The sequence below is a fragment of the Buteo buteo genome, chromosome 5 (genome assembly GCF_964188355.1).
Source record: "Buteo buteo chromosome 5, bButBut1.hap1.1, whole genome shotgun sequence".
Classification (NCBI taxonomy): domain Eukaryota; kingdom Metazoa; phylum Chordata; class Aves; order Accipitriformes; family Accipitridae; genus Buteo; species Buteo buteo.
The window spans coordinates 6089790-6114020 of record NC_134175.1 but is presented as its reverse complement, the minus strand read 5'-3'; the positions used below and the strand labels follow the sequence as shown (position 1 = coordinate 6114020).

At 42.8% G+C, this 24231-nt stretch overlaps 2 protein-coding genes across 4 annotated transcripts; one reads left to right on the top strand and one right to left on the bottom strand.

Annotated features, from left to right (window-relative positions):
• The first annotated feature begins 24 nt into the window (after positions 1-24).
• On the top strand, positions 25-15931 carry MASP2 (MBL associated serine protease 2). Its single transcript, XM_075027403.1, is given in 14 exon segments — positions 25-84; positions 360-579; positions 1970-2147; positions 2398-2529; positions 9330-9526; positions 10092-10167; positions 10170-10235; positions 10787-10865; positions 10867-10903; positions 12601-12679; positions 13402-13539; positions 13997-14077; positions 15381-15494; positions 15920-15931. Coding segments are annotated over 13 exon segments (1398 nt in total). The 5' UTR covers positions 25-79; the 3' UTR covers positions 15491-15494; positions 15920-15931.
• A 1991-nt stretch (positions 15932-17922) lies between these two features.
• Positions 17923-24043, bottom strand: TARDBP (TAR DNA binding protein). 3 transcript variants are annotated; one of them, XR_012650346.1, is made up of 7 exons: positions 23843-23989; positions 23130-23382; positions 22204-22367; positions 21091-21231; positions 20231-20401; positions 19261-19848; positions 17923-18767 (listed from the first exon to the last, which is right to left on the bottom strand). XR_012650346.1 is itself a non-coding variant. In XM_075027405.1 (6 exons), the coding sequence occupies exons 2-6, from the start codon at positions 23365-23367 to the stop codon at positions 19318-19320; spliced, it is 1245 nt and encodes a 414-aa protein (XP_074883506.1). In that variant the 5' UTR covers positions 23368-23382; positions 23898-24043; the 3' UTR covers positions 18801-19317. The 3 variants fall into 3 exon arrangements, 2 of the variants coding, with proteins under 2 accessions (XP_074883506.1, XP_074883505.1); XM_075027405.1 differs by lacking the exon at positions 17923-18767 and having other exon boundaries at positions 18801-19848; positions 23898-24043; XM_075027404.1 differs by lacking the exon at positions 17923-18767 and having other exon boundaries at positions 18801-19848.
• Between the last annotated feature and the right edge of the window lie 188 nt (positions 24044-24231).

Sequence of the window (24231 nt, the reverse complement as noted above, 5' to 3'; positions counted from 1 at the left end):
CCCCCAAATGCAAATACATCAGAAGAGATTCCTTCCCCAGGGCTCAGAGCAGAGCAGGCTCAGACAGGAGAGCAACACGATGAGGTGAGTGCAGTCGCAGGGACCTCCCCAGCTTCTCTGGCTACTTGGTTTTGTGCAGGCCTTAGAAGGCTGTTTAGCTGTTACTACAGTATGACTCCACTGATACCTTCTGACTTCTTCCATTGTCAAGTGAGAAGGGTGTTGGGCATGAAGATTTCAGCTAGCACTGAGATATCTGATTTGGTATCAAGACTGGCAACTTTGGTTGTGTGGCTTTTGGGGTATGATCTGAGTTGACGCTCACTCTTTTTCTGTTAATCTCTGTTCCTTTGTCACAGGCTGTTTGTCTTGCTAGCTATGCTTTACAGTGAAGTAAGCAGCAGCATTGTGCTGCCAAAAATGTATGGGAGGATCACATCCCCCAACTTCCCAAATGTCTACCCTAATCACAAGGAGAGAATCTGGAATATTACTGTACCCAAGGGATATTCCGTCCGCATCTACTTCACCCATTTCAACCTGGAGCTGTCCTACCTGTGTGAATACGATTATGTGAAGGTATGTGTAGGGCAGGGCGATGTATAGCAGGCTAAGTTGTTAAAAACTGTGTATATGTGATCCTGGACACATGCAGGACCATCGTAACTGTTGTAAGCACTTGATTCTAGTCTGCTAGTAAAGTTCACGCTCATCTGATTTCTAAATGATGTGTTTATTGAGGCCCATGGGACCAGGAAGTAGAACTGGTTGTCATGTTGGAACATCTGAAACTTGAGTTGTTTGTGCTCAGAAAATTCTGATGTTCCCCTCTCATGAAGCAAAGGGTTTGAAATTTTGCCCAAAACATTTGAGCTTCATTTTGCTGAAGTTACAGTGTGTGTTCTAAATTAACAAGTAGTGCTATACACAGTGTATAATGGGAGATCATAAAAGTGTAAGCGATAGTCTAAACAAGATACTGTCAGCTTGTCTAAACGTGCACTTGCAACACTTGCTATGGTGTGTTTGCTAGCTAATGTGAGAAACAACCTCGGGAAAAGAAAGATACTATCTTCAGGAAGTGTTTGGGTGATCAGCGGTGTCCCTGGAAGGTTTGTACTCCATGTGCTAGCATGCGCTCTCGTCTGGGTGGCCCTGTCACTGGTTGAAGGCCATGGTACCTCTGCACTCATTTTGTTCTTTGCGTGGGTCTGATATACATTAAAGAGGGAGCTGTATGCACAGGGAGTATGCAAACCCAATGCATCAGCAGTACTTTTGAATCTGATGGAACCAAATCAGGCAGCCTTGTTCCCATTTAGGAAGATCTCATTTCCATGGTTTTATATGGCAAGTTGCACCCATTCCCCAAATCCGTGTTGTTCTTCATGTGATTTCCTTTGGGCAGGACAGAGTACTCATTTCTGGCAGGTCTGTAGTACAGAGTTCTATCACTACCGTGTATAGCATGAACCCATGTATCAGAACATTACTCTTGTAGTAAAAACACAAGATAAATGAAGAGCTGGAACTGTAATAAGTGAATCATAGAGCAAGTTAGTGACTAATTTAAAGAGACCTTTTACTATACATTTGAATTTGTCAGTGTATGAAACCTTTTTACCCCAGTTGTCTCTGGCTTTACCAAGATCTGATTGTCACTGAGAGTGCCAAGTTAACAAGAGCATTATAAACAAAGCATGGTGCTGATAGCCCAGGCTGGCATCACAGCTTTATGTGGGCCTCTGAAAGGAAAAAGGGAGACAAAATTGTGGGCTTAAGTCACAGACAATAGGGGAAATCTTCTCTTATCTGTCCCTGGATCTGGACTGACCTCCAGAAGCATATTTTGAGAGCATCCAAGCCTCCTTTCTCACACTATTAAACACATGCTTTCCAAGCCATGGCAGCAGGTTGGGAAGAGCAAAGCTCTGTGCTCATCTGGTAGATTTGTCTGCCCATTTTGCAGCTGAGCTCTGGTGGGAGGACCTTGGCTACGCTGTGTGGAAAGGATAGTACAGACACTGAGGAGGCTCCGGGCAACAAGACATATGTCTCCATTGACAACAACCTCATGGTAGCGTTTCGGTCTGATTACTCCAATGAGAAACCGTTCACAGGCTTTGAGGCCTTCTACGCTGCTGAAGGTAAGAGACCAGCTCCTCTTGTAGATGGAAGGGAGACAGCTGTGGTGGGGTTGGTGCTTCCTTGTGCTCTCATAAACTGTGGCTGCTTGTGTAAGGTGGGAGAAGGCAGTCTCATTGCATGGAAGCAGGTCCAAAAGGGCACAGCAACCGAAGGCCAACAAGCCAACCTCACAAAACACAGAGTGGTTCAGACCAAGATGAAGTGTTGTTGAAGGGTATTGGTTGCCTAATTCTGCGCTTCACCCATTAGATATCGATGAGTGCAAACAGCTATTTGATGGTGAACCCCTCTGCAATCATCACTGTCACAACTACGTGGGGGGCTACTATTGCAGCTGTCGGATTGGCTACACACTGCATGAAAACAAGAGGACCTGCACAGGTGAGCTCTAGCTAGATAAGGAGATGCTTCCCTACCTACAACATCCACTTAAATCCAGTCCTGACACTAGCATCAAGGTGAAAGCTGTGGGGTTTTGTTGTTGTTTGCATTATTCCCTATGCTCCTGGTGCAGCTGGAAGAAGGTACCAGGGCATTAGTCAGGGCTGTGAGCAGAGGCCCTGATTTGCAGAGTGGCTGTGGGCTAATGGCTGCCATTAAGGACAACAATATTGTGTCACGGTAAAATGGTGCACTGGCAGTTGGTTTTGGTTACTCCTAAGACAGCATCCACATGTGTTCAGCTTTAGACAGATTGGAGAAAAAAGGAACTTGTCTTACACTTCCCACTGCAGACACATCCAGTCTTCATGGCTGCCAGTGCAGCCAGCCTTGCAAAACTGAGTATATCTTGCTCCCTGGGTACTGAGATACTGAGTATTCTGGACCCGAGTTAGTAGATGTGTTGGAAAAACTAACAATTGAGTTGTGAAGTCTGATGGAGAAACAGTTTGCTTCCTCTCCCTGGAAGGACACAGGCCAAGAAGCAGCACAGTCCACATATCACTAACACCAGATACAATGGTCCACTCATTTAATGGGAGACAAGGCCAGGCGCAGATCTCTTGTTCAGAAGGGCATACAGCGTGAGGTTTACCTAGCTGACTTCTGCCTGGCTCTGCTTCTCACTTCACAACTAGGGAAAGCTTATGTGTCATCAGGCAGTGAAGTGTCTGTCTGAATCAGCACCATGACCGGCACCTTAGGATTCACTTTGCAGTGAAACGTGTGCTTACACATGGTGTCAGACTCCTCTTTTGTGGGTGCAGCTTTGCCCACCTGGAGCTGAATCTTGTCTGGAAAGAACCAGCACACATACTGCTCACTAAATATTGTCACAGGTGGGAAGATAGTTTCTTTGAGCTCCCCAGTGCTGAAATGCAGAATAAGATCTAACTTCCAGTGCTTAAGGCCACCTTGGCATTTAGCTTCCCAACTCTAGCCTATTACAAACTCTCCAGCCATGGCTGCCTGGGTCTGATTCAAGATTCAAACTCCTCGTATCTCCAGTGTATTGGAACAGACCTGTTCATTCAACCTCCCCTTCCTAAAGTGATGGCTTTTAGCACAAGTATATGGATTTACTAACGCTATAAAGCATGTGCCTGGTCTTAATGTGAAGGTGCAAAATGAGTAGCTGTGAACTAGCAGACTAGCAGCTTTGTGTTGACCATTCATGTGTGCACTTATGCCCCCCTCCATGAACATCATACTAGCAGAGGGAGCTTAGCAGCAATATTGGAGGGCTGGGCTACCCTGATGGGTGGACACCTGCACATTGGGAATTACTATAGTGCAGCTGATGTGCTGGAACCTGTTCACATTTCAGAGGCCTTTAGATGCAAGCACTGAAGCCACTTCAGCGACAGTGACTGAGCTGGGCTGCAAAGCAAAGGTCTCTGGGGATCGCCATCATGAGATGAGGGCAAAAGCTGCCCCTTTGATTTTTGGGCTCCTGTCTGACCAGGCTGATACTGACAGGCTCTTTTTTTCTCCTTTATTTTCCAGCGTGAGATAATTAAACTTCTCGCTTAGGCAGAGATGGAGACAGATGTGCTGGGAAGAGCTGCTTTGCCCTCCCTCCTGACCTGCCTGTTGCAGTCTGCCGAAGGGCTGCAGGCTTCTCTTGCTTGGTGACTTGTATGTCATGGTTCCTTGCCTTTCAGACCTGCCTCCTGCAGACAATAAAGAGGCTGTTCCTTGTTGAAAGCTGATGGCAGCCTCTGGGGCATTCATTTTCTTGCATTTCCCATGTGTCACTAGAGAAAAAAAGAAGGTAGATAAGGCAGGAGCTGATAAGAGAGAAGCCATTGTGAAAGGCCCCTGAGCATCACAGCTACCTGAAGACTCTTGAATTTCTTGTCCAGCTCTTGTTGCTTGACATTCCATAGTTCTTAAACTGCAACAAGACCAGAACCACACATTTTTGTTCCCTAATGTTCTTTTTAGATATGCTTTTGTCTGCACTCAGGCTTGTAGATTGAAACTGTATTCAGAGCCCATTCACTCTTTGGAAAGGTTTGATTATTTTTTTTTTAATCCAAATTTTGTGACTCTGGCCATTTCTCCCATTGGGAGCCTAGCCTTATGGCTGAAATGTGTTCTGGTTCTGGGAGTTTGGTAAAGTAATATGAATGTCACCAGGGCAGCTTAGGTGTCTTGCCTTCACACAAGGGAAGGCAACAGTGCCCTCCCTCCCCACAAGAAATGAAACACGAGGAATGCTGTTCTTCAGCATAATTGCTTGTGGCATTGATTGATACTGTCTCAGTCCCTAACAATGCCTCTCACTGCTCCACATTAATATCCATTTGTTGTCCTTTTAGATTGTACCTTCTTTGGGCAGGGACCATCTTCTTAAAACGTGTTGAAGAAATGCCATGCTTCGTACTTGTCAGTGACTAGAGCTCCCCACCTCTGTGGAGGAAACATGATTATTGCAAGAGGTTAACAAGTCAGAGCTGAGCAGCTGTAGGTGAGCTGCTGAAGATAAAACAAGGCTTTGTTTGAAAAGCTCGAGGGGATTAAGGAGCATTAGTCGATCAGCATTTCCTTATTTCGGCAATTTAGCAGGAGTTACTTTTAATTGTAATTTATGAGGCTCAGTTTCTCCAACCCCATCTCTACTCTTTAGTGCCTGGGGTAAACAGGGGAGGAAGCCTCTTCCAAGTGAGCATGGGAGGGACAGAGAGTCTTTTAGATGGGACACTTGACTCATCCCAGGTCACTGCAATTTGCAGACTTCTCCGTTATCTTCGGCAAGTCACTTGATACCAGTTTTGAACATCCATCTGCAAAACGAGAGGTAACATCCCTGCCCTGACTTACTGGGAAGATGCTCAGTAAGTGTCGTAGAAGGGAGGTGCTGCAGAGAACTGATTTGGGGATAGAGTAGCTGTGCAAGCAGTTACCAAGGCTTACTTCTGCTCTATTTAATCTTGTTCAGAAGCTGTTTCATGGTCATGGTGAATTGTGATCAAAGCGGCTTGAAATTTTGTCATGGCTTGGGGATACAATTTATGACCCACCTTTCATTTGAGACCTAATGAGCCAGTGACAATGGACTTGCAAGTTTTGAGGGGGTCATTTTTCAGAGTTCAATCCTCTGGCAAACAGCTCACTGTGATTCTAATAAAAATATGGCCTAAGCATTATTGAGCACTCTCTGGACAGCTCTAAAGCTTGGACTAAGTCAAAGGACAGCATTTCTGCTGGCAGATGTTAAAAAATTATTTGATCCTTTTTGTGCTGGCTAGTTTATGACTTTCTTGCTTGCAGACTTACAGAAAAAAATACTGCCCTGACAAATGGAACTCCCAGCAGCCACATCCAGGAGATATTAGGAGAAAAGTAAGGTCCAGTCTAAGCCTTTTCATCTTCAAGCCGCAAATTCTTTTGGACTAGCAGAGTATTGTCTGTTGGGTCAGCTAGTTTTGGCTGCTCATGTGAGCACAAGTCAAGAGAGTTTATTGGTGATGACTTGCATTTTTCCAAACTATTATGAAAATCTCACATCAAAATTAGGAAACTGAGCTTAAAGGAGACAAATGTAATGAAGTATGAAGAACTATTAGTCTCTGTCTCTCTCCTTCTTTAGTCCTTCAGAACAAGGTGAAGGCCACTTTTCTGAATTAATGGGTACCATTCTTATTTGTCCTATAACAGCGTATGGGGATCCCAGCTCTGTGCAGAGGCGTGGTGTTATTTTTTGCTGCGTGAATTCAGAGCAATCACTGCCCAGAAGAGCCTCTCAACTAGCACCTGGGCAGCTCAGAGCAATTCTGGAATATCCATTGCTAGAATGGATCTGGGCTAAGGATCCCTCAAGTCCAATCTCCTGCCTTTGATACTGGCCAGCATCTTATGCTTCAATGGAAGATATGGTTCAGTAAGTGATTTTTAAAGTATACTCTCATACAGAAGCGTAATCCTGTGTTATATATCCTGTGTTGACTGTATGCTACTTAGCTTAAGCTGAACTTAAGAAACTAGCGTATAAAAGTTTGCCTTAAATTTCATATGACAGCATGTTGCACAGATTAATTATATGCTATTTCTTAATCCTGTTTTTGTATCAGATTTGTGGTTTTTAGCCTTTAATTTCATCATGTGTCCTTTTGCCCTTTTATTACTGGAGAAAGTAAACACCCTTCAGAAACTATAGTGTTTGGTTATATGCAGTGTTTTTCTGTCTCTACATGCATATATACGTGTGTGTGCATGTTACCACCGTTTGTCCACCATTGCTCTCTTACATGTTTTTATGCTGAGCTTTAGTCTAATAACATTCCTTTAAAAATACTTTAATGAAAGAAGATAATGTGATCATTTATGGTAAATAGAAGTCAAGGTGTTGCTGCCTTCTAACTCTGAGGTTCTTGTAAGAGAGAATTTAACCTTACCAACCTGAGTATTCCTTCTTTGCACAGTAGATCCCATGCCCAGGGAAAAATGGTTTTGTAGGTAATAGGAAAGGATTCTGATGCAGAACTAGCAGAAGATTTGAGATTCTAACCTCCTCATGATTTCAGTAGGGAGTTAGGGGCATAAAGATAGCACTCATTATATTGTGGCTTGTATGCCTAGGGTAAGACTTCCCGCTGAGTCTTTCTTCACACCCAAGGATTTAATGTTTTCATCGCTATCTCTTGCTATAATTGCCTCCAGACTACTCCTGTAGGGGCTGTAGAGCTGGGACAGATATTAGCAGCATGAGGAAATTTCAGTTTTTAAGAGAAGCAGACTTTTTTGCACTTACATGGCAGTGAGCAGTATACTGCTAAAGCTGTGTATCAGGTGGGTTTTGGGATGTTTCTTAGCCTGGGCTTGCAGCAGGTGGAAGGAATCATTATAGTGGGAGCTTAAAGCTTGGGGAGAGGCAGTGAACTCTGTGTCACTAGCAGTATTTTAAGCAGCACCTGCAGCAACTCAGGGGAGTGTGCTGGAAAATATGCTTTATTCTTACATAGCCATCGAATACTTCTGTAGTTTGAGGCACAATCGGTGGAATTACAGAAACATGCATTTAGCTGGAGAGAATGAGGTAATAACAATTAAGAAAACAACCCACTTGCTGATAATCCTCTACAAGTATAGCGTGAAAGGGAAAGATTTAATTCCCATTGTAGCTCAACTGATTTCTGCTGGTGCAAAGCGGTGTGCTGTTAGGCGGGATTCAGAGGCAGCCAGAACCTCCAGGTGAATTAGTCAAGCTTTCTCTGCTTCTTTGGACCAAGAGAGGCATTTCAAACAGGATTTAAAAATTAGGAGAGTGCTCAGTTTTAACAGAATAGGCATTTCTAGGTATTTATTAACTGGTTTACTCTGTGTATTTGTCAGCTATGTTTGAAAACCTAGGACAATTAATTCAGAGTAGAACACAGAGAGATGCTCAGTCACTGTGGTGATGGGTAGGTTTACGTCAACTAAAAGCAGCTGCTCATAACTTTCTGGGAAGATGGACAGAGAAAGGTTGTTCTGAAATTACAGCTTGTGCTGAAAGAAACACTTGATACCCAAGTGCATCATTGCTTGTGTTGTGGTATTGTAGTTGCGCTAAGAGCCACAAACACATAAAACAAAAATATTATCCTTTTACCCATTCCTGCTTTCCTTTCCAAGTAAACACTTGTATCCGAATACTTCCTGTAGCAGCAAGTAGGGCTGTTGCATAGGTATAGGATTGGAAGCAAGTTTCATTCTCTGACGTAAAAGGAGCTTAGAATCTTGGCTAATGAAATCCATGTTTAGTTAAGGGACAATAACGTTCATTTTCTCATTCACAACTTGGTCCCCTTCCATTGAAATGGCAACCTTAAACTGTACGGTCTACTTTAGGTGATAATCTGTAATTAATGACTGGATAATAGCATTTTTGTTGGTGGAGGTTAGCATGGTGTGTTTGAGGATACAATTCAAAGAAGTCAAACAATTAGCCTCTTACAACTAATTCAGTGTCACAGTGGTACAAAAATATGCCGGTGTTATCAGCCAGTCCAGCATTCCTCATCAATTAAAGGATTGCTCATACAGCTTTTGCAGCACATCATAAAGCCTTTGTTCCCAGCTGATCAAAGCACCACTTCACAGTGATCAGATGCTGTCAACAAGCAGAGATCCTCGGGGCACTTGTGGCTGTTCCTTCTTGCTTCTCTTCAGCAGGGAGCATTTGTGGCTCCAATTGTGTCGGCAAGAGGCACAGCTGGTTTTGCTCAGAGAATACAATTACATTCTAAATGTCTGGCAACAAAGGCATTAAAAAGAAAGAGCTGCATTCAGAGGCTTCTGGAATTGAGGAGCTGATAGCTATCCTACCACCCTACACACTCTGGTGCAGCAGAGAAGCTGCAAATTAACACCTCGGAATGTTTCTGATGAGCTTCCAGCTATCGCACTTCTTTCTGACCTCCAGCCCTGTGACTGTCTTAAGTGGTGCTTTCCCAATGTCCTTCCCTGCACCACTTCTGAGGTAGGAGTGCTCGATAACGCTTGAGCCCTGGTTCTACTACAACAGAGGGAGAGGGAGAGGGCAATTTTCTCAACAGCGACAAATGCCCCCTGGTGAAATGTGTGAGACTAGCTTCATTTCATCGGTAGGTAGATACGTGGCTCTGAAACTTTTTCAAAGGAATAGACTAGTGTAGAAAAAGATCCACTACCCAGTACGGCTGAACTGAGTTAATACAACTATGATCATAATTTTCTGTTGTTGGGTTGCTTTGATTTTTTTTTTCCCCCCTTAGACCACCATCAGAGTCAGGTTTTTCCTGAAAGAATTGGAGAAGTCACCAGCCCTGACTATCCAACACCTTATCCCACACTCAGCTCCTGCAGCTACAGTATCCAGGTAGAAGACGGCTTCCTGATCACACTGGAATTCATGGAAACCTTTAATGTGGAGACATACCCAGGAGTATTGTGCCCCTGTGATGTCCTTAAGGTAAGGTGAGGTTTATTGTATTTCATCACAGTGTTTGTAAGACAGGCCCAGTTCTTTTACTGCATCTTCTTCAGCCTGTATTTCTCCATGTTAATTTACAGTTTTGTCTCCCTTTATCTTTCCTCATTCATTTCTTTTTCTCATCCTTTCAGTTTTCTTTTTTTTTCTTTCTTTCAACACCTTCCTCTTTTGGGAAATTCACCAAAACCAAGCACACATATGTGTGATGACTTGATAGATTTCATGACAACCTCTACCCTTATCACAGATCGGTGATGCCAGGGGAGTCAGTTAAATCTTTTGCATTCGGTTTGCTTATCTATAAAATGGACCCAGTGATCACTTCCCAGGAATTCTATAGCACTTAGGATACTTGGAGAAAAGGCACGCTGTGAGTTACCAGTGATGAGCCATCACTCTAACCACTTGCCTGTTTTTTATAAACTTCACAAGAAGAGACCATTCAGGTTCAGGGAGTCATTATATTAAAATCGGTTTGTTCTTCCATAAGCCTCATGGGGGAAGAAATAAAGACAGTTTGTTTGCCTTCTCTCATTCTTTTCAGGTTAAAACACCCAAAAAGCAATTTGGCCCGTTCTGTGGAAGGACTTTGCCTGCAAAAATTGAGACACAGGTTAGTGTTGTATTACTTTCATAACTGATATCTCGGGAGCAGACACTAGGTGGAAGATGGAATACATGGCAACAGGTGGGTAGGTGACCTCTGTTTAGTTCTCAAGCCCAAACTATTCCCAGAACTTCATTCTGGAAAGGCCTGAACAGCAACCAAATAGTGGTGGTTTGAAACAGTGGTTTTATACTTAGTTTCCAGTAGCATACCTATTAAACAATGTAGCTGCTAGGTAGTTTACTTCTGAAGTAAAGTTTTAAGAGAACTCCAGAATTCCAGCTGATCTTACAGTTCAACTCGGGTCCAGGCATATGATTTTATTTTAGGAAACAATTTTCCCAACTTGTCAAGAGTTATGAGGTACATGTTTAGGCAACAGACACACTGGGCAAGTCCTGTCAGTGTAGTCTGGCTCTGTGCAGGTCGCTGCACACCTTGGATGCAAGAGTATCACAGTCAGTCAGTCATAGTTTTTTCCTTTTATTCTCAGTAATTGCCTATCTGTGTCCATGTGAGTGAAACAGTGTAGAGAAAAGGCAGAGAAAGGGTGTTTTTTTCCCTAAGAGCCTTTAGCAGTAAGTAACGAGTTCGCTCTTAAGGGGAATATTCTGTGTTCAGATCCTCTGCAGGTTTGCCATGTCCCAGTCCTGAAGCACCACCCCATGGTCACATCGCACCAGTGCAAGTGCGGTACATTCTGGGTGACCACTGTGCTCTCATGTGACACCGGGTATGTGCTGCTTGAAGTAGGCGAACCATAGCACTGTCAGCCCTGTTAGACTTAATTTCTCAGGGATTAAACATGTAGGTGCCTTTTCTCATTAACAGTTTCTGTTTTTCGCATGCTCTAATTATGAGGTGTATTCAGAACACTGGATTTGTTAGCAGTTGTCCTTTCTTTGATATCCTCCCCAAAGCATTGTGTTTCTGTGTATGCCTGTGTGTATGTATGCCCATGCTGATGCTCTTTGAACACTGCTGCTTAGAGATTTGCTTGTAATTATGTTGGAATAAAAGAATGATTTTATGAAAGATTTCACAAGATCAGTGTAGCGAGAATTTTTAATGTTCTTTCATTTGTTAGTACATCTCTCCAGGGAAGTTAAAACTGGAATATTTGGTCATTCCTGCTGAATGCCGCATTTCAGACTTGTTTCTTAGTAACATCCTGCTTCCCAGCAGGCAGTTTTGGAATATACTCTAGTTTGTTTTCGTGGTTTAACCCCAGCTGGCAACTAAGCATCACGCAGCTGCTCCTTCACCTCCCTCACAGTGGGATGGGGGAGAGAATCAGAAGGATAAAAGTGAGAAGGCTTGTGGGCTAAGATAGACAGTTTAATAGGTAAAGCAAAAGCCGCGCATGCAAGCAAAGCAAAACAAGGAATTCATTCATCACATCCCATCAGCAGGCAGGTGTTCAGCCATCTCTAGGAAAGCAGGGCTCCATCATGTGTAATGGTTACTTGGGAAGACAAATGCCATAACTCCAAATGTGCCCCCCGTCCTTCTTCTTCCCCCAGCTTTATATGCTGAGCATGATGTCATATGGTCTGGAATATCCCTTGGGTCAGTTGGGGTCAGCTGTCCCAGCTATGTCCCCTCCCGACTTCTTGTGCACCCCCAGCCTACTCGCTGCTGGGGTGGGGTGAGGAGCAGAAAAGGCCTTGGCTCTGTGTAAGCACTGCTCAGCAGTAATGAATACATCTTGGCGTTATCAACACTTTTCAGCACAAATCCGAAACGTAGCCCCATACTAGCTACTGTGAAGAAAATTAACTCTATCCCAGCCAAACCCAGCATGTCTGTCTATGCTTACAGCAAAATTTTAAAATCACAGGTAGGGGATTTTGTTTTAGGAAGGCACAGGCTTACCTCAACAGTTACTTTATAGTCTGATTTGATAGTTGCACACATTTACTGTTTAGTGTTGATGTGGAAACCCAGAATAACTGAACTGATGTGAGGCTTAGTGTTCAACGCCAATAGCAGGAAAGCTGGGTCTGTATGGGAGTAGATAGATGAAAGCTGTATTCCGTGTTGTCCTTGAAATGCACTGACCAGCACTGTGTGCCATCATTGCTGGTGACAAGGCAGGTGTAAGTGGCGGAACTGCTACACAACAAATGCAAATTAGCCTCCAAATTCCAGAAAGGGTAAGTAACCCTCTCCCTCACAGTCACAGCCATCCGCTATGGCCTTTATTAGCACCCACGTTTGTATCTATATGATGATCATATAAGAATTATTTACCTTTTCCCACTCTGAAAGTAGTGCAGCAAAGCAGTACATTAAGTAAAGACATTTTAAGCAAATAAAAATCTAGTTATTGTTTTTTCCCTTATGAATGAACAAATAAATGTGTAATTGATGTTGTTTTTCTGTAATTAGCCCTGTTTGATGTGGAATTAATATGAGCTTTTTTTTCTATTCATGCTTCTTGGAGAATTAAAACGTTGTGAAGTCTTTTGTAGTGAAATGTCAAAAGAATGGTTCTTGGAACAAACCATTGGCAAAGTGCATCAGTAAGTCAGTGCTAATATTTGTGAATTTGAAAATTTGTATAAATATTTATATTTAAAACATTGGTTTTGTAAAGACAATGATAGAAGTTGCAGTATGAGAAACATTTTCTTCTGCTTAGTAACTCTTCCATTTCTTGTCAAAGTGCATTGTGTATTTGTAACTTGGAAGATGTTTCGATTTCTGCCGTTCTTTAAAATCTCTAAAAAGCACTGATGGTTATTTAAAACAACAAAAAAAAGCATGGTAGCATCCTTTGAAATTGTGTACAATGTCCCAACAGTTTTAAGTGACTAGCAAAAGCATCATCATCATAGGAGAAAAATATAGTACCTGTACTCTTAGAGTACTGGTACAATTTATTTTTAATTAGTCTGTATTAATTAATATACGTGTTAGTTTCCCACGTACATGGCATGCAGCATGACTCTTGCACAGTCACAGCTTAATCTAATGGAAGGGAGTGCAAATTTTCTGAGGGAACCACAGAATCTACTAAGTTTTCCAGCTCCCAGTACACAGCCGTGATGTTATTAATGTCTGCCTGCCCAGTTGTGAGCATGGAACCTTCACCAGTATTTCTGTTTCTGTCATCTTGAGTAAAGAGGCCTTGTACCATTCCCTGAAGATCACAGTTGAATCCTGCTTGATTAGGTTGACTTTATCAGTGCGCTACCTTTTCTTTCTTTTTTTTTTTTTTAAATATATTTTTGAACTGTTTTACTTGCTGACTGTGGGCAACTTGCAGACATAGACAGTGGTGCTGTTACATATGTTATGGAGCCTGAGAAGACCACCTACAATGCTGAAATTCAGTACCAGTGTGAAGCCCCCTTCTACCCCATGAAGGCTAATAATAATGGTAAGTCCTAACTATCAGATTAAGAGTGTTCTTGGTTCTGGTGGTGTACAGAGTGAATACCCCTGCCTTACACAGACATGCCTGTAAAGGTCAGCAGAACCTTTCTGAAACACAACACAAAGGCTTTTAACTTTAAAAGTGTTACTTCCATTTTTAAGGACATGTCCCTAAGCATACTGAAAAGTTTGCCAGGTAGGCTTCATTCAGTAACAGTTGGAAGCTTAACACATTCTGGTAATTCCCCAATTAGTGGCGTTTAATAGTATTAGATCCTGCAAACAGCCAGAGAGGGGTGAGTGAGTGATGTGGAGTCACCTTCTCATGAGCCTGCAGTAAACTCAAAGGAGACCTAAAATACGACATCTAACAATGCCTGTGGAGTGTCATTTCTGTGTTGTTTTAAAACAATGCCCAGCTGTTCTCTTCAATTGTTCTTATTTTTTGTTGTCTCTGTGAGATGCAGATAGATATATATGCAGTGATGATGGATACTGCAAAAACTACAAAGGAGAAATAACCCCTCCTGTCTGTGAACCAGGTAATGCATGCATGTACAAAATAGCTGGAATTAGTAGTTGCTGCAAAATCATTAACAAGCTGTCAGCTAGTACTGACTGTTGTTGGTCCATGGTCATGCTTCGTTACAGAGACAGCCAGGCAGATTGTACATAGTTCAGTGCTGAAGGACACAGCTTGCTTTGAAGTAATGCACTTGCGTGCACCCGAGTTGGAACTTCAGAACGTTTCCTGTAACAAAGGAGCTAGGCTCTGTTCTGCAACGTGTGTTCCTAAATACCAGCTGGCAGGGAACTACAGATGCTGGGCTGTTAACAGTTACTCAGCTAAGCTATTACATTGCTTATGTTAAGTAAAGTAGCAGGTGTAATACCATGGCTTCCTTAGATTTTTTCAGTACTTTTAAGTTGATGAGGCAGAACCACTTCACTGTAGAATGTTCATCTTAAGAATCAGATTACCACCTTTATGTTACTCCAGTTTTCAAAACAGCAAGTGCTAAAATTGCTGTTTAACAGGGAGGAACAATAACAAACCTAAATGTTATGATAACCACACGGTGTGACTGGCACTCCCTGTAGTTATTGACCTTACATTTATCTGTTAAATTGCTACTTTAACATGCCTTGGTCTTGCCTGAGGCTCCCTCTTGCTGCTAGCATTGCAGGTTAATGCCAGAAATTCCGTTCAAGTTCCCCTCAAAGAGAGTAAAAAGCTGAACCTTCAGTTTATTCCAGCTTTCTTTTGGAGAATGCAGTTTCATAAATAACTGAATTGTTGTTTTTTAATTGCTTGGCATTGTTTCTGCCAGGAAAATTGAACCATGTTCCAGAAGTATTTGTGAGGGCAAAAAGCCACTGAATACCCTTATCACAGAGCATGAGCTTGGGGTTGTTTGTTTGTTTTTTTTTTAATGCTTGAACTGCTAAATGAGTTAGTCTGTAAAATTACTCAAGATCCAAGACTTGAATTTTGGGAGAAACATTTTACAACGTAAAAGCGTCATTGTTCCTCTTTTAGATTAGAATATCCATATATTCCAATTACCTTAATTTACATTCAGAACAAATAAACTTACTTCTCTATGCCCAATTCCTAAGCAGAACTGTCTCTCTTGATTACAGAACTTTTCCAGAGGATGTATGTAATACTAATGAAAATGGTACTCTAAATCAAATATTCATTTGCAAGCAATTTTACCATTCCAAAACAATCTAGGAATTACATTTAGAATCATTAACTTAATTTAATCCATACAAGCATAATAATTCAGCGTCCAGATCTTAAAATGTTGAACAGTTATTGCTGCCTTCATTGTTTTGCAGTTTGTGGAACACAGAGAAGTGGAACTGTGGCACGTATATATGGAGGAAAGCGAGCCAAGCCTGGAGAATTTCCCTCGCAAGTGATGTTAATTACAGAGCAAGGAGGATGAGGAGGTGGTTCACTTTTGTACGACAACTGGGTTCTAACAGCTGCTCATGGTGTAGCTGATCAAAGAAAGCCCTCAGCTTTGAGGATTAAATTGGGGATTTTGAACAAAGGCTCATTTTGCTATGAAGATGCCCAGGCAGAAAAAATTTTTATTCATGAAGGTTGTAAAAATGATCTTGTTCAACTTTGACAATGACATTGTATTGCTTACATGGGAGCATAAAGTCTCAATTAGTACCAATATCACACCTATTTGTTCACCAGGAAAAGATGACAGATTTCAAATGAAAGCAAATGATGGGGCAGCTGTATCAGGGTGGGGAAAAACTGTCCCAGCAGCTGTTAAAAGACCTTTAGATTTACAAAATTGCCATCTGCCTGAAGAAGGCATTACTCTTTTCTTAAAACAGTGTATTTTGTCTTCTTTTAGGTAGTGCTGTGGATTCTTCTAAGACTGCAGCTTTTGAAGGAACGCACGTCCAGTGAAAGCACGCAAGAGCATCCAGGTATCTTACCCCACTCCCTCAGGTATGGTGGCAGTTGAAGAATCCCAGCTGCACCCTGTGTTTGGGGGGTATTTATGTACAATGCTGTATGCCTCAAAGTACCTCTGCAGGTACCTGCTGTACACAGCGTAGGGACAGCTGTACAGCCCTTGCCTTAATGAAGTTCCTCCCATCAGCTGCAAAAACTGTTTTTCTGAACATAGTTTTATAAAGAATAAGCTTTCACATTCAGGTTTATCATTTCAGTATGTGTTCAGCTGACAACATTCTCAGAACTAATCAGAAGCAAGGTTATAAAAAAACATTTTGACTACACTATGTATCCCCTTACAATTACATAAACTCCCTTTCTTGTATCTCGCATTCTTTCATTAGTGTTTATTTCACTTTCTAGAATATAACTGAAAATGCAATCTCTTTAAAAAAAAAAAACAAGACTCCAAACACTTCAATATGTTTTCAATAGTAGTTTATTTACTCACTTATAAACACTAGAGTATGCAAAGCAGTTAGAAAATACTACTAAAACTTGAAAATTATTCTAAAATTTTCAGGGATTTTGTTTGAGGGTGAAGGAAGGCTAAAATGATTAGCAAAGAGTACTCAATGCTGCCAATCAGCCTAAAACCTTAAACCTGAACAATTTAAACAAAATTAAAGCCATGCTAATTACAAAAACTTACCATGAAGTTCCTTGCAGGGGGGGTCACAGTTAGTCTTTGGAGGTCCAAGAATACCATTTTTAAGTGTTACTCAGCAGAAGTAGCTGGTAATAGTGCAAGTGCTAAAATGCAAAATTCACAGATGGTACAGAGTTTGGAGATTATTCTGATTTAGGTGCAGGAAAAAAAAAATATCTAAGTAACTTTTTGCAGTGGGATATGAACAACAGAAGAGTGGGATTACTTCTCAGCCTGAGTGTTTAGAACCCCTCTTTAAACCCTTTAAGATGAACATTGAGACCCAGCTGATTTTTTAATACTGCATGTGGAAAACTAACAGTAGTGCAGCTTTGTCCACTGTTTAGATGGTCTTCCTATTCACAAGCCTCAAAATAATATGCAGTAACAAAGATATAACTTGAAAAGTTAAATAGGTTAAAAACGGTGTAAATATCCATATTCAGAATGTTCACAGCTACAGCACAGTAGTATGGTGTATAAAAAATACAGAACAAGCTTCAGTGGCTTTCAAGCACAAGTAGATTAAACAATTCCTAAAGTTCCTACTGCCAGTGGAAATAATCTTCCACCAGTTTCTACTGAAACATCCTGCTCTTTGTTAAGAAGCTGCCCCTTAGTTGACCCTTCTGCACCTGTAATAAACTTAGTTTTTCAGATTAAGACTTCTATCAAAGTCTGTGGACATTTACTAATGCTTTGTTCAGCTGGAAAGTCTTTCCCATGTCTAGTTTTAAACACAAGTTTACAGCTTTCTTCTGGGCTGAAGGTGTTGCAGAACCCTACTTCCCATGAGTGGACTGGTCTGAAAACAAGTTAAAAACATACATCCCCAAAGGAGATGCTGTGGACAGAAATACATCTTGACAATAAGTGTTTGTCTCCCCCAACCCACTTCTGATGAGGAACTCCAACTCCTAAAAGAATAATTAACTAACGTTCCTTGGTACAGATGCAATCTGGAGGGAACTGCTTACCATTCTAGGTGCGGACACCCAAACATGTGGGAACTGGATTTAAGATCTATACGTATCACTGAACAGTGCAAAAATGCAGTGGATTAAAGTTGGGTGTCAGGTATCGATACATGATGAGCGGTGGCTTCGTTTGACTTGTCAACTTTTAGAGCATGCTTATCTGAAACAAACTGAATTACTGCAAAAAAGCTTTACAGAAGTTCATCTCAAAAGGGTAAAATTAATTGCTATGAATTCTTTGCATTCAGGGCTGCAAAACAAAGACACATATTACTTAAATCAGTTTTATTTAAGAATTTCCTACAGTGACAAATCTTATAAAAAGCATCCAAACACGAAACTGCAGCAAACAGCATTCTTATGGATATCTTACAGACAGTGGAACTTCCACCCTGAAGAGGCACACTGAGCTCGCTAGTGATCTCTGCTGCAAGAGCTACTGCAAAGCACACCACAAGCTCAATGTTCTCATCACAAACCCCATCATCTTCAATTCACATTACCACACTTACAGATCATTAACAGAAAAAAAAACACACACCATACAGCATTCACAGCAGTTGACATAAGGGAAAAAAAATACAAATATTCATTTCACATAACACATTCAACTAATTGATTAACTAGGTATAAAACCCACTTAAAGTCTTCCACATATGGATGTCCTTTGAATGCAATAAACACTCGTACTTTATTTGCTATCATTGCTCTCCGCACACTCTCTCACCAAAGCCACAGGATTGAGAGACATCTCGCCAAGTAAAATAAAATCCCATAATGCACCACCAGGTCTCTGCATGCGCTCTCTCCTTTATCTCGCACATACCAGCCCTCTCATGCCTCGGCACCACCATCAATCCCACACAAGGTTTCAAAAGTTCAAACAGCCTTCTGGTTCCATCTCACAGCCTTGCGTTCATAGCGTTGATACGACTCCATGAAATAAAGAGTAGCGGATAAAAATGGAACACCCACCGTCTAAGACGCAGCATGTGCAGTGTGATGAAGTATTCTTGGATGAGAAAGCATGTAGACAGAAGTATTCCTAAGGCAGAATATTTACAGCACTGCTTTCAATGAAGTGCTTCTTCCATACACATTTGAAATGAGATGAACTGCGGAGATTAAATGAAGCCTTCATATTGTACTTTAGTATGGAGGGGAGACAGTGTTAAAAAAAAAACAAAACACAAACAAAACAAAAACGACACTGTTCTCCAACTGGGGCACTTGGAGAGTCTTATGGTGGGATCAAATTAAAAACAAGAGGGAGAGAATGCTGTTTCTGACCAATGGTTTCCATTTTGAACATGCAAAGAATTCAGGTAGCCAGGAAACAAGGGATAAAGTATTACAGGAGAAACCTTTCCTATCAATTGTAGTGTTAGTTCACCTATCGGGCAAACAGCAGTCCACTTCCAAACATTCAGTATTCCAACAAGGTATGTAACAAAACTTACAAAACTCCTTTTACCTTTCTTTTCTTTTTCTTTTTTTTTTTCTTTTTTTTAAAAAAAGAAAAATGTCAAAAATACTGCTGAATATACTGCACACTGAACAAACTGATTTGGAAAATTTTAGTATATATGTAATTTACAGTATACTTACCATGAGTTAGAAAAATTTGATTTCCCACCATAGAGTCAGTATCAGAGCCCACTGCGTCTACATTCCCCAGCCTGACGATTTGGAATCCATGCTTGAACCAAAGCCTCCGTTAAACCCACTGCTAGAGCCCGCATTTGAGGCCGAGCCCCAGCCTATCGCTGCCCCCGAGTTGGAACCGCCGTAAGAGTTATTTCCTGAACTAAAGCCCTGATTCTGCTCCCGCTGCATGTTGCCTTGAGGCTGGTTGTTTCCCGACGGCCCCGACTGGTTCTGCTGACTAGCCAGCATGCCCATCATTCCCCAGCTGCTCTGCAGGGCTGCCTGCGCTGCTGCCATCATGGCAGGGTTGATGCTAAAGGCTCCAAAGTTCATACCTCCACCCATGTTACTGCCCTGGTTGTTACCCAGTCCTCCCCCGCCTCCCCTGCTGTTGCCAAACCCCCCTTGATTCCCAAAGCCTCCTGGATTACCACCAAATCTTCCACCTCTCTCTAACTGTCTATTGCTATTGTGCTTAGGTTCAGCATTGGATATATGTACGCTGATTCCTTTAATGATCAAGTCCTCTCCACAAAGAGATTGGGCAACCTATAAGAAATAAGGGACTGATTAAATGTCTGTTAGACTACTTTTTTTTTTTTTTAAATGTTAGTAGCACAAGACAAAAACATCCCACATGATTCTGAGCAGATATTTAACCTGCAAAGGAAGCATATGCATATACTTAATCCAATTTGAAGTGTTTTATCTTCGCATTCACTACTACACTAACTGCAGTACAAAAACCCGTCTGTACAACAGCATCTGAAAAGTGCAACCTTAGACATTTTGATAAATCAAGCTAATACCACTGGAATTCTCAGGACAGTGGACAAATAAGCATTCCATGTGTAGGTCCAGAAATAATGCTTTATCAAGCTACTGAAATGTAGGCTGTCTAAATAGGAAGTTAAAATATTTTAAGATGTACCTGATCATCTGCAAATGTAACAAAAGCAAAAGCTCGGAAGGGTTTAGGAATGAAGACATCTACCACTTCTCCGTACTGGGCAAAGAACTGTCGGAGTTCATCTGCCGTCATGTCCTCAGTGCAGCGCCCAACAAACACTTTTCTGCTACGCAAAGGTTCATCAGGACTTTGCTGGGAGAATTGAAGAGGAAGGAGGGAAAAAAAAAATAATAAAAAAAAAATCACAGCTATCCTTGAGAACCAAGTTACATTACGATAAAGGCCGCTTTTAATCTAGCCTGTTCTGCAGACTGAAGATCAAGAAAGTTAAGTTCTGTTCAGAGAACATGCCTGCACCTTGGTACAGATGGAGAACAGTCACAAGAAAATGAAGATGGGACCAATACACAGAACAGTGACAAGGTCACTGCAGAAGGATGCTTTTTGTTTTTTTGGTAATAACTGCGTATATACACACAAGAAATAAACAGACAGAAGCTTCAGGTTTGCATTCAAACAAAGACCCATTCTGATCTTCCCTAGGTTAGTTATTCCACCTGCTTTATCCTCCATTTATTCATGCAGCAGACAAGTTAAGCAGGTACTGCTGGACATTAAAACACATTATTTTCAGATTTCCATGTGTCCTTAATTCCCCCACGTAACTAGCTGTTTTCCCAACACTTCTTGATCACTTCCTGCTCACCCACCTCCTCCCTATTTTCCTTCCTTACTCTCGCTTGTCCTGTCCATTCACACACTGAAAAGCCACATCCACGAGTGGATTGTTAATCTGTTCATCTGCTCACCTAAACCAGTTGCTAAAGAAGTGCACTTTGGGTGTGTGGTAAAAATAAAACTAGCAATAAATACAGAAGTACCTTAGAATTAGGAAGTTTACAGTCACACCATCTTCCATCTATCATGTGCCGCTGAGACATTACTTTCACCTGGGTTTCATAATCCGTAAACCGAACAAAACCAAAACCTTTTGAGTGGCCAGTTTTAATATCCTTCTTAACCTAAGACAAAAAAAACCACAGACTTTTTAAAAGTTTTGATTATCTACTGTATATGCCTACCTTTTCTTACAAAATTACCGTACTATTATATAGTCAAAGCAGGGACTTGTGACACTGACAGATTAAAATTATTAAGCTTGCCTTAAGCCCAAGCATAAGCAAAAATGGGCTATAAGTATTCTGTAATAATACTGTGATAGCATAGCCAGACCAACTGAATAAGCAATATGACCACCAAAGGGGCAAACACACGTAGCTGCACACAGGAGGCACACAAGTAATGAGAGATAAAGAACAAGACAAGTGTATCGGGATCAGGTGAGATCCCCCTTCTGGGAGGACAAAAACGCATGAAGACAGAAGAAAACCAAAGCAGGTTTGTCGTCTGACTTCTGCTGTCAAAGAGCCCTCACCCTGGCCAGGCCATCTCAGCAACTAAGGCCATCAGGGTCCCCAGCATCCATACTAACCAAGCAGCAGCAGGTCTGTGCTGAGGCAGGATACATGCGTTACAGACTAACAATCTGGTGTAGGCAGTGACAATATAGAAGTAACCGCTAGTATGAAGCCTGCTGTTGCTGAATGAATTCAGTAAAGTTCTGTTTGAGAGTTTATCAGTCTTGTAAATGCTCCCATCACAGCAATCTCTAATTTCTTAAACATACACAAATATATAAGCACATTCAGCTACAATAATTAGTAACAGTAATATAAATTAAAAAGCTCTTAAAAACACTGTACCCATTAAGCTGATCTGCATGAATTACCACTCCTAAATATTCCCGACCATCTGTACCCACACAAGCCTGCAGCTATAAAGCTCATGGAACAAACAAAATGCAACCTAGGAAGAGACACACAGCCTTCAGATCTTCTCTGAGTTGATACTGCTCTATTTGTTTCTACTGGCTTTGTCAGGAGACTGATTTCTACCTAATGTCCCTCCTTGCTTGAGCTGCAAAAGGCTTTTACCTGCACCATCAGAACTTCTCCAAATGTACTGAAATATTCCTTTAAGTCTTGTTCAGTGGTTTTCCAGGGAAGACCCAAGACTATTAAATCCGAAGTCTTCTGTACTGCTCGTTTCACTTTCACAGCTGATGATGCATCTGTTTCATCCATTTTTCTCTTATTATCTGAATATAAAGAAGAACATTAGACATCATCCTCACCTCTGGGAATTGCTTCCACTGATTATGAACTGCATGGTATAAAATCATAGACTATGATGAGAAAAAGTACAGACTACAAAAGACACCTGCCAGCTGCTGGGACCTTATTATTGTAACACGTATCCAACTGCCTACAAGTATAAGGAGAGAAAAAAGAACAGTCTACACTGAAGTCCTCCTCCAGAATGCAATTTGACTTAGTTCTGCGTTAGTTTACTGGAGTATTATCCAGTAACATTCACAGTCCTATAAGGATGTAGAGAAGATGGGAATTTTTAACAAGAATATTTCATTAGCAATTTACTTCCTTCCTCCCTTGTTGGGGGGGGGGGGGCAGGGTGGTCAGGCTTGTCTTTTCCTGAGCATTTTCAAATGGTACCTCGGATCAAACCATGACTTGAGAAGCATCTGTGAGTACACAGAGATCCCATTACACCACAGCCTTCAAAGGCCTATATAAGGCTGTCAACCCTCCAAGAATAACACAAGACTTTGTCATTAAAGTGCTTATATGGATAGAGAGTTAAAAGTCTTACTGCAGATCTGAAAACTCAGTGGGGTCAAATCTACTCTGCAGGACAGATACACAAATAAAATTGCTAAACTTTGGTAAATCATAGGGTTCAACAGTAATACTGTTGCCGTGTTAAATTAGGAGTGACTTACACGGACCTCTTCACTGAAAACACAGGCTTGTACAAAAAAGCCAACGGAATAAAGACAAACCTTTGGGATAATTAACAACATAGACCAGGTTTCCCCATCCAGCTTCCGGCGCGTGCAGAATGCCTTCCACCAGCCGGACCCCCCTCATGCACTGCGACACTGGGTTCCTGTAGCGCAGCCCGCACGCCCCAGGGAACTGGGCGGTCACTGTGGACAGCAGCACGGTGCCGTCGTCCTCTGAGGGGATCTCGATGGGCTCATCGTTCTCGTCCTCCGTCACCCGGATATACTCCGACATCTTTGCTGGAAGTTACTGAAGTATAGCAGAGGGGGGGAAAGCAGGCGTAAACAATCACCGTTTCCCTTGACTTGGTCTTCATCTTTCTAGCCTTAAGGCATAAACCCATCTGCATTTATTACACAACAGAGTACACCAAAATGCGTTAGTCATTGGCGTTAAAGCCCCGGACCCTGCCGTACCGACTGACATACGGACCAACACCTCGGCCCGCCCCGGAGCCTGCGGAGGGACTGACAGCGACGGCTCCCCGAGGCACGGAGGCATTTCCCGGGGCCGCCGCAGCCTCCCCCTGCGAGGCCGGGACCAGTGACGGGCTGGGGGGAACAACCCCCCTCGGCCCCACCGCCTGCCACGGCCCGCCCAAGCCTGCGACCTCCGGGCGCGGCGCGGTCCCGCGCCCAGCACCGCCGGCGGCCCCGGCCCGAGCAGGGCCCCGAGTAGGGCCCAAGCGCGCCCGCCGCGCCCCGCTCACCGGCCGGGGAAGGGAGCGGCGTCTCCCGGAGACCCTCACCGCCTCCACCGCGCACCTGCCCGCTGCCCTCCGCTGGCGCCGCACAAAATGGCGGCCGCGGCCCTCCTCAGAGGCCGGGCCGGGCCGCGGAGCGAACCATTCCCAGCGGCGGGGAGAGGTTGCCGCGGAGCGCGTCCGGCTGCGGGGAGCGCCGTGATCCCCGACCGCGCTCCGGCGACGCGTCGCCCACGCCCAGCGGAGCCGCAGTCTGTATCCCCGGGCTGGGGGCGGCAGCAGCAGCCGGCGAAGGGACCGCTCCTTGCCCCGCTCCCCCCCACCAGCGGCAGGGCCGGTGGTGCGGCCCCGCCCGCGGCTGCGCGAAGCGCGCTGCGAGCGCGGGAGCTGCTGGG

Coding starts and splice junctions, on each gene's coding strand:
- TARDBP (XM_075027405.1), bottom strand. CDS start 23,367: ATGTCGGAGTATATCCGGGTGACGGAGGACGAGAACGATGAGCCCATC. Junction 22,368..23,129: donor TGTTGTTAATTATCCCAAAG/GTTTGTCTTTAT, acceptor CTTTATATTCAG/ATAATAAGAGAAAAATGGAT. Junction 21,232..22,203: donor GAGAAGTTCTGATGGTGCAG/GTAAAAGCCTTT, acceptor TTTTTGTCTTAG/GTTAAGAAGGATATTAAAAC.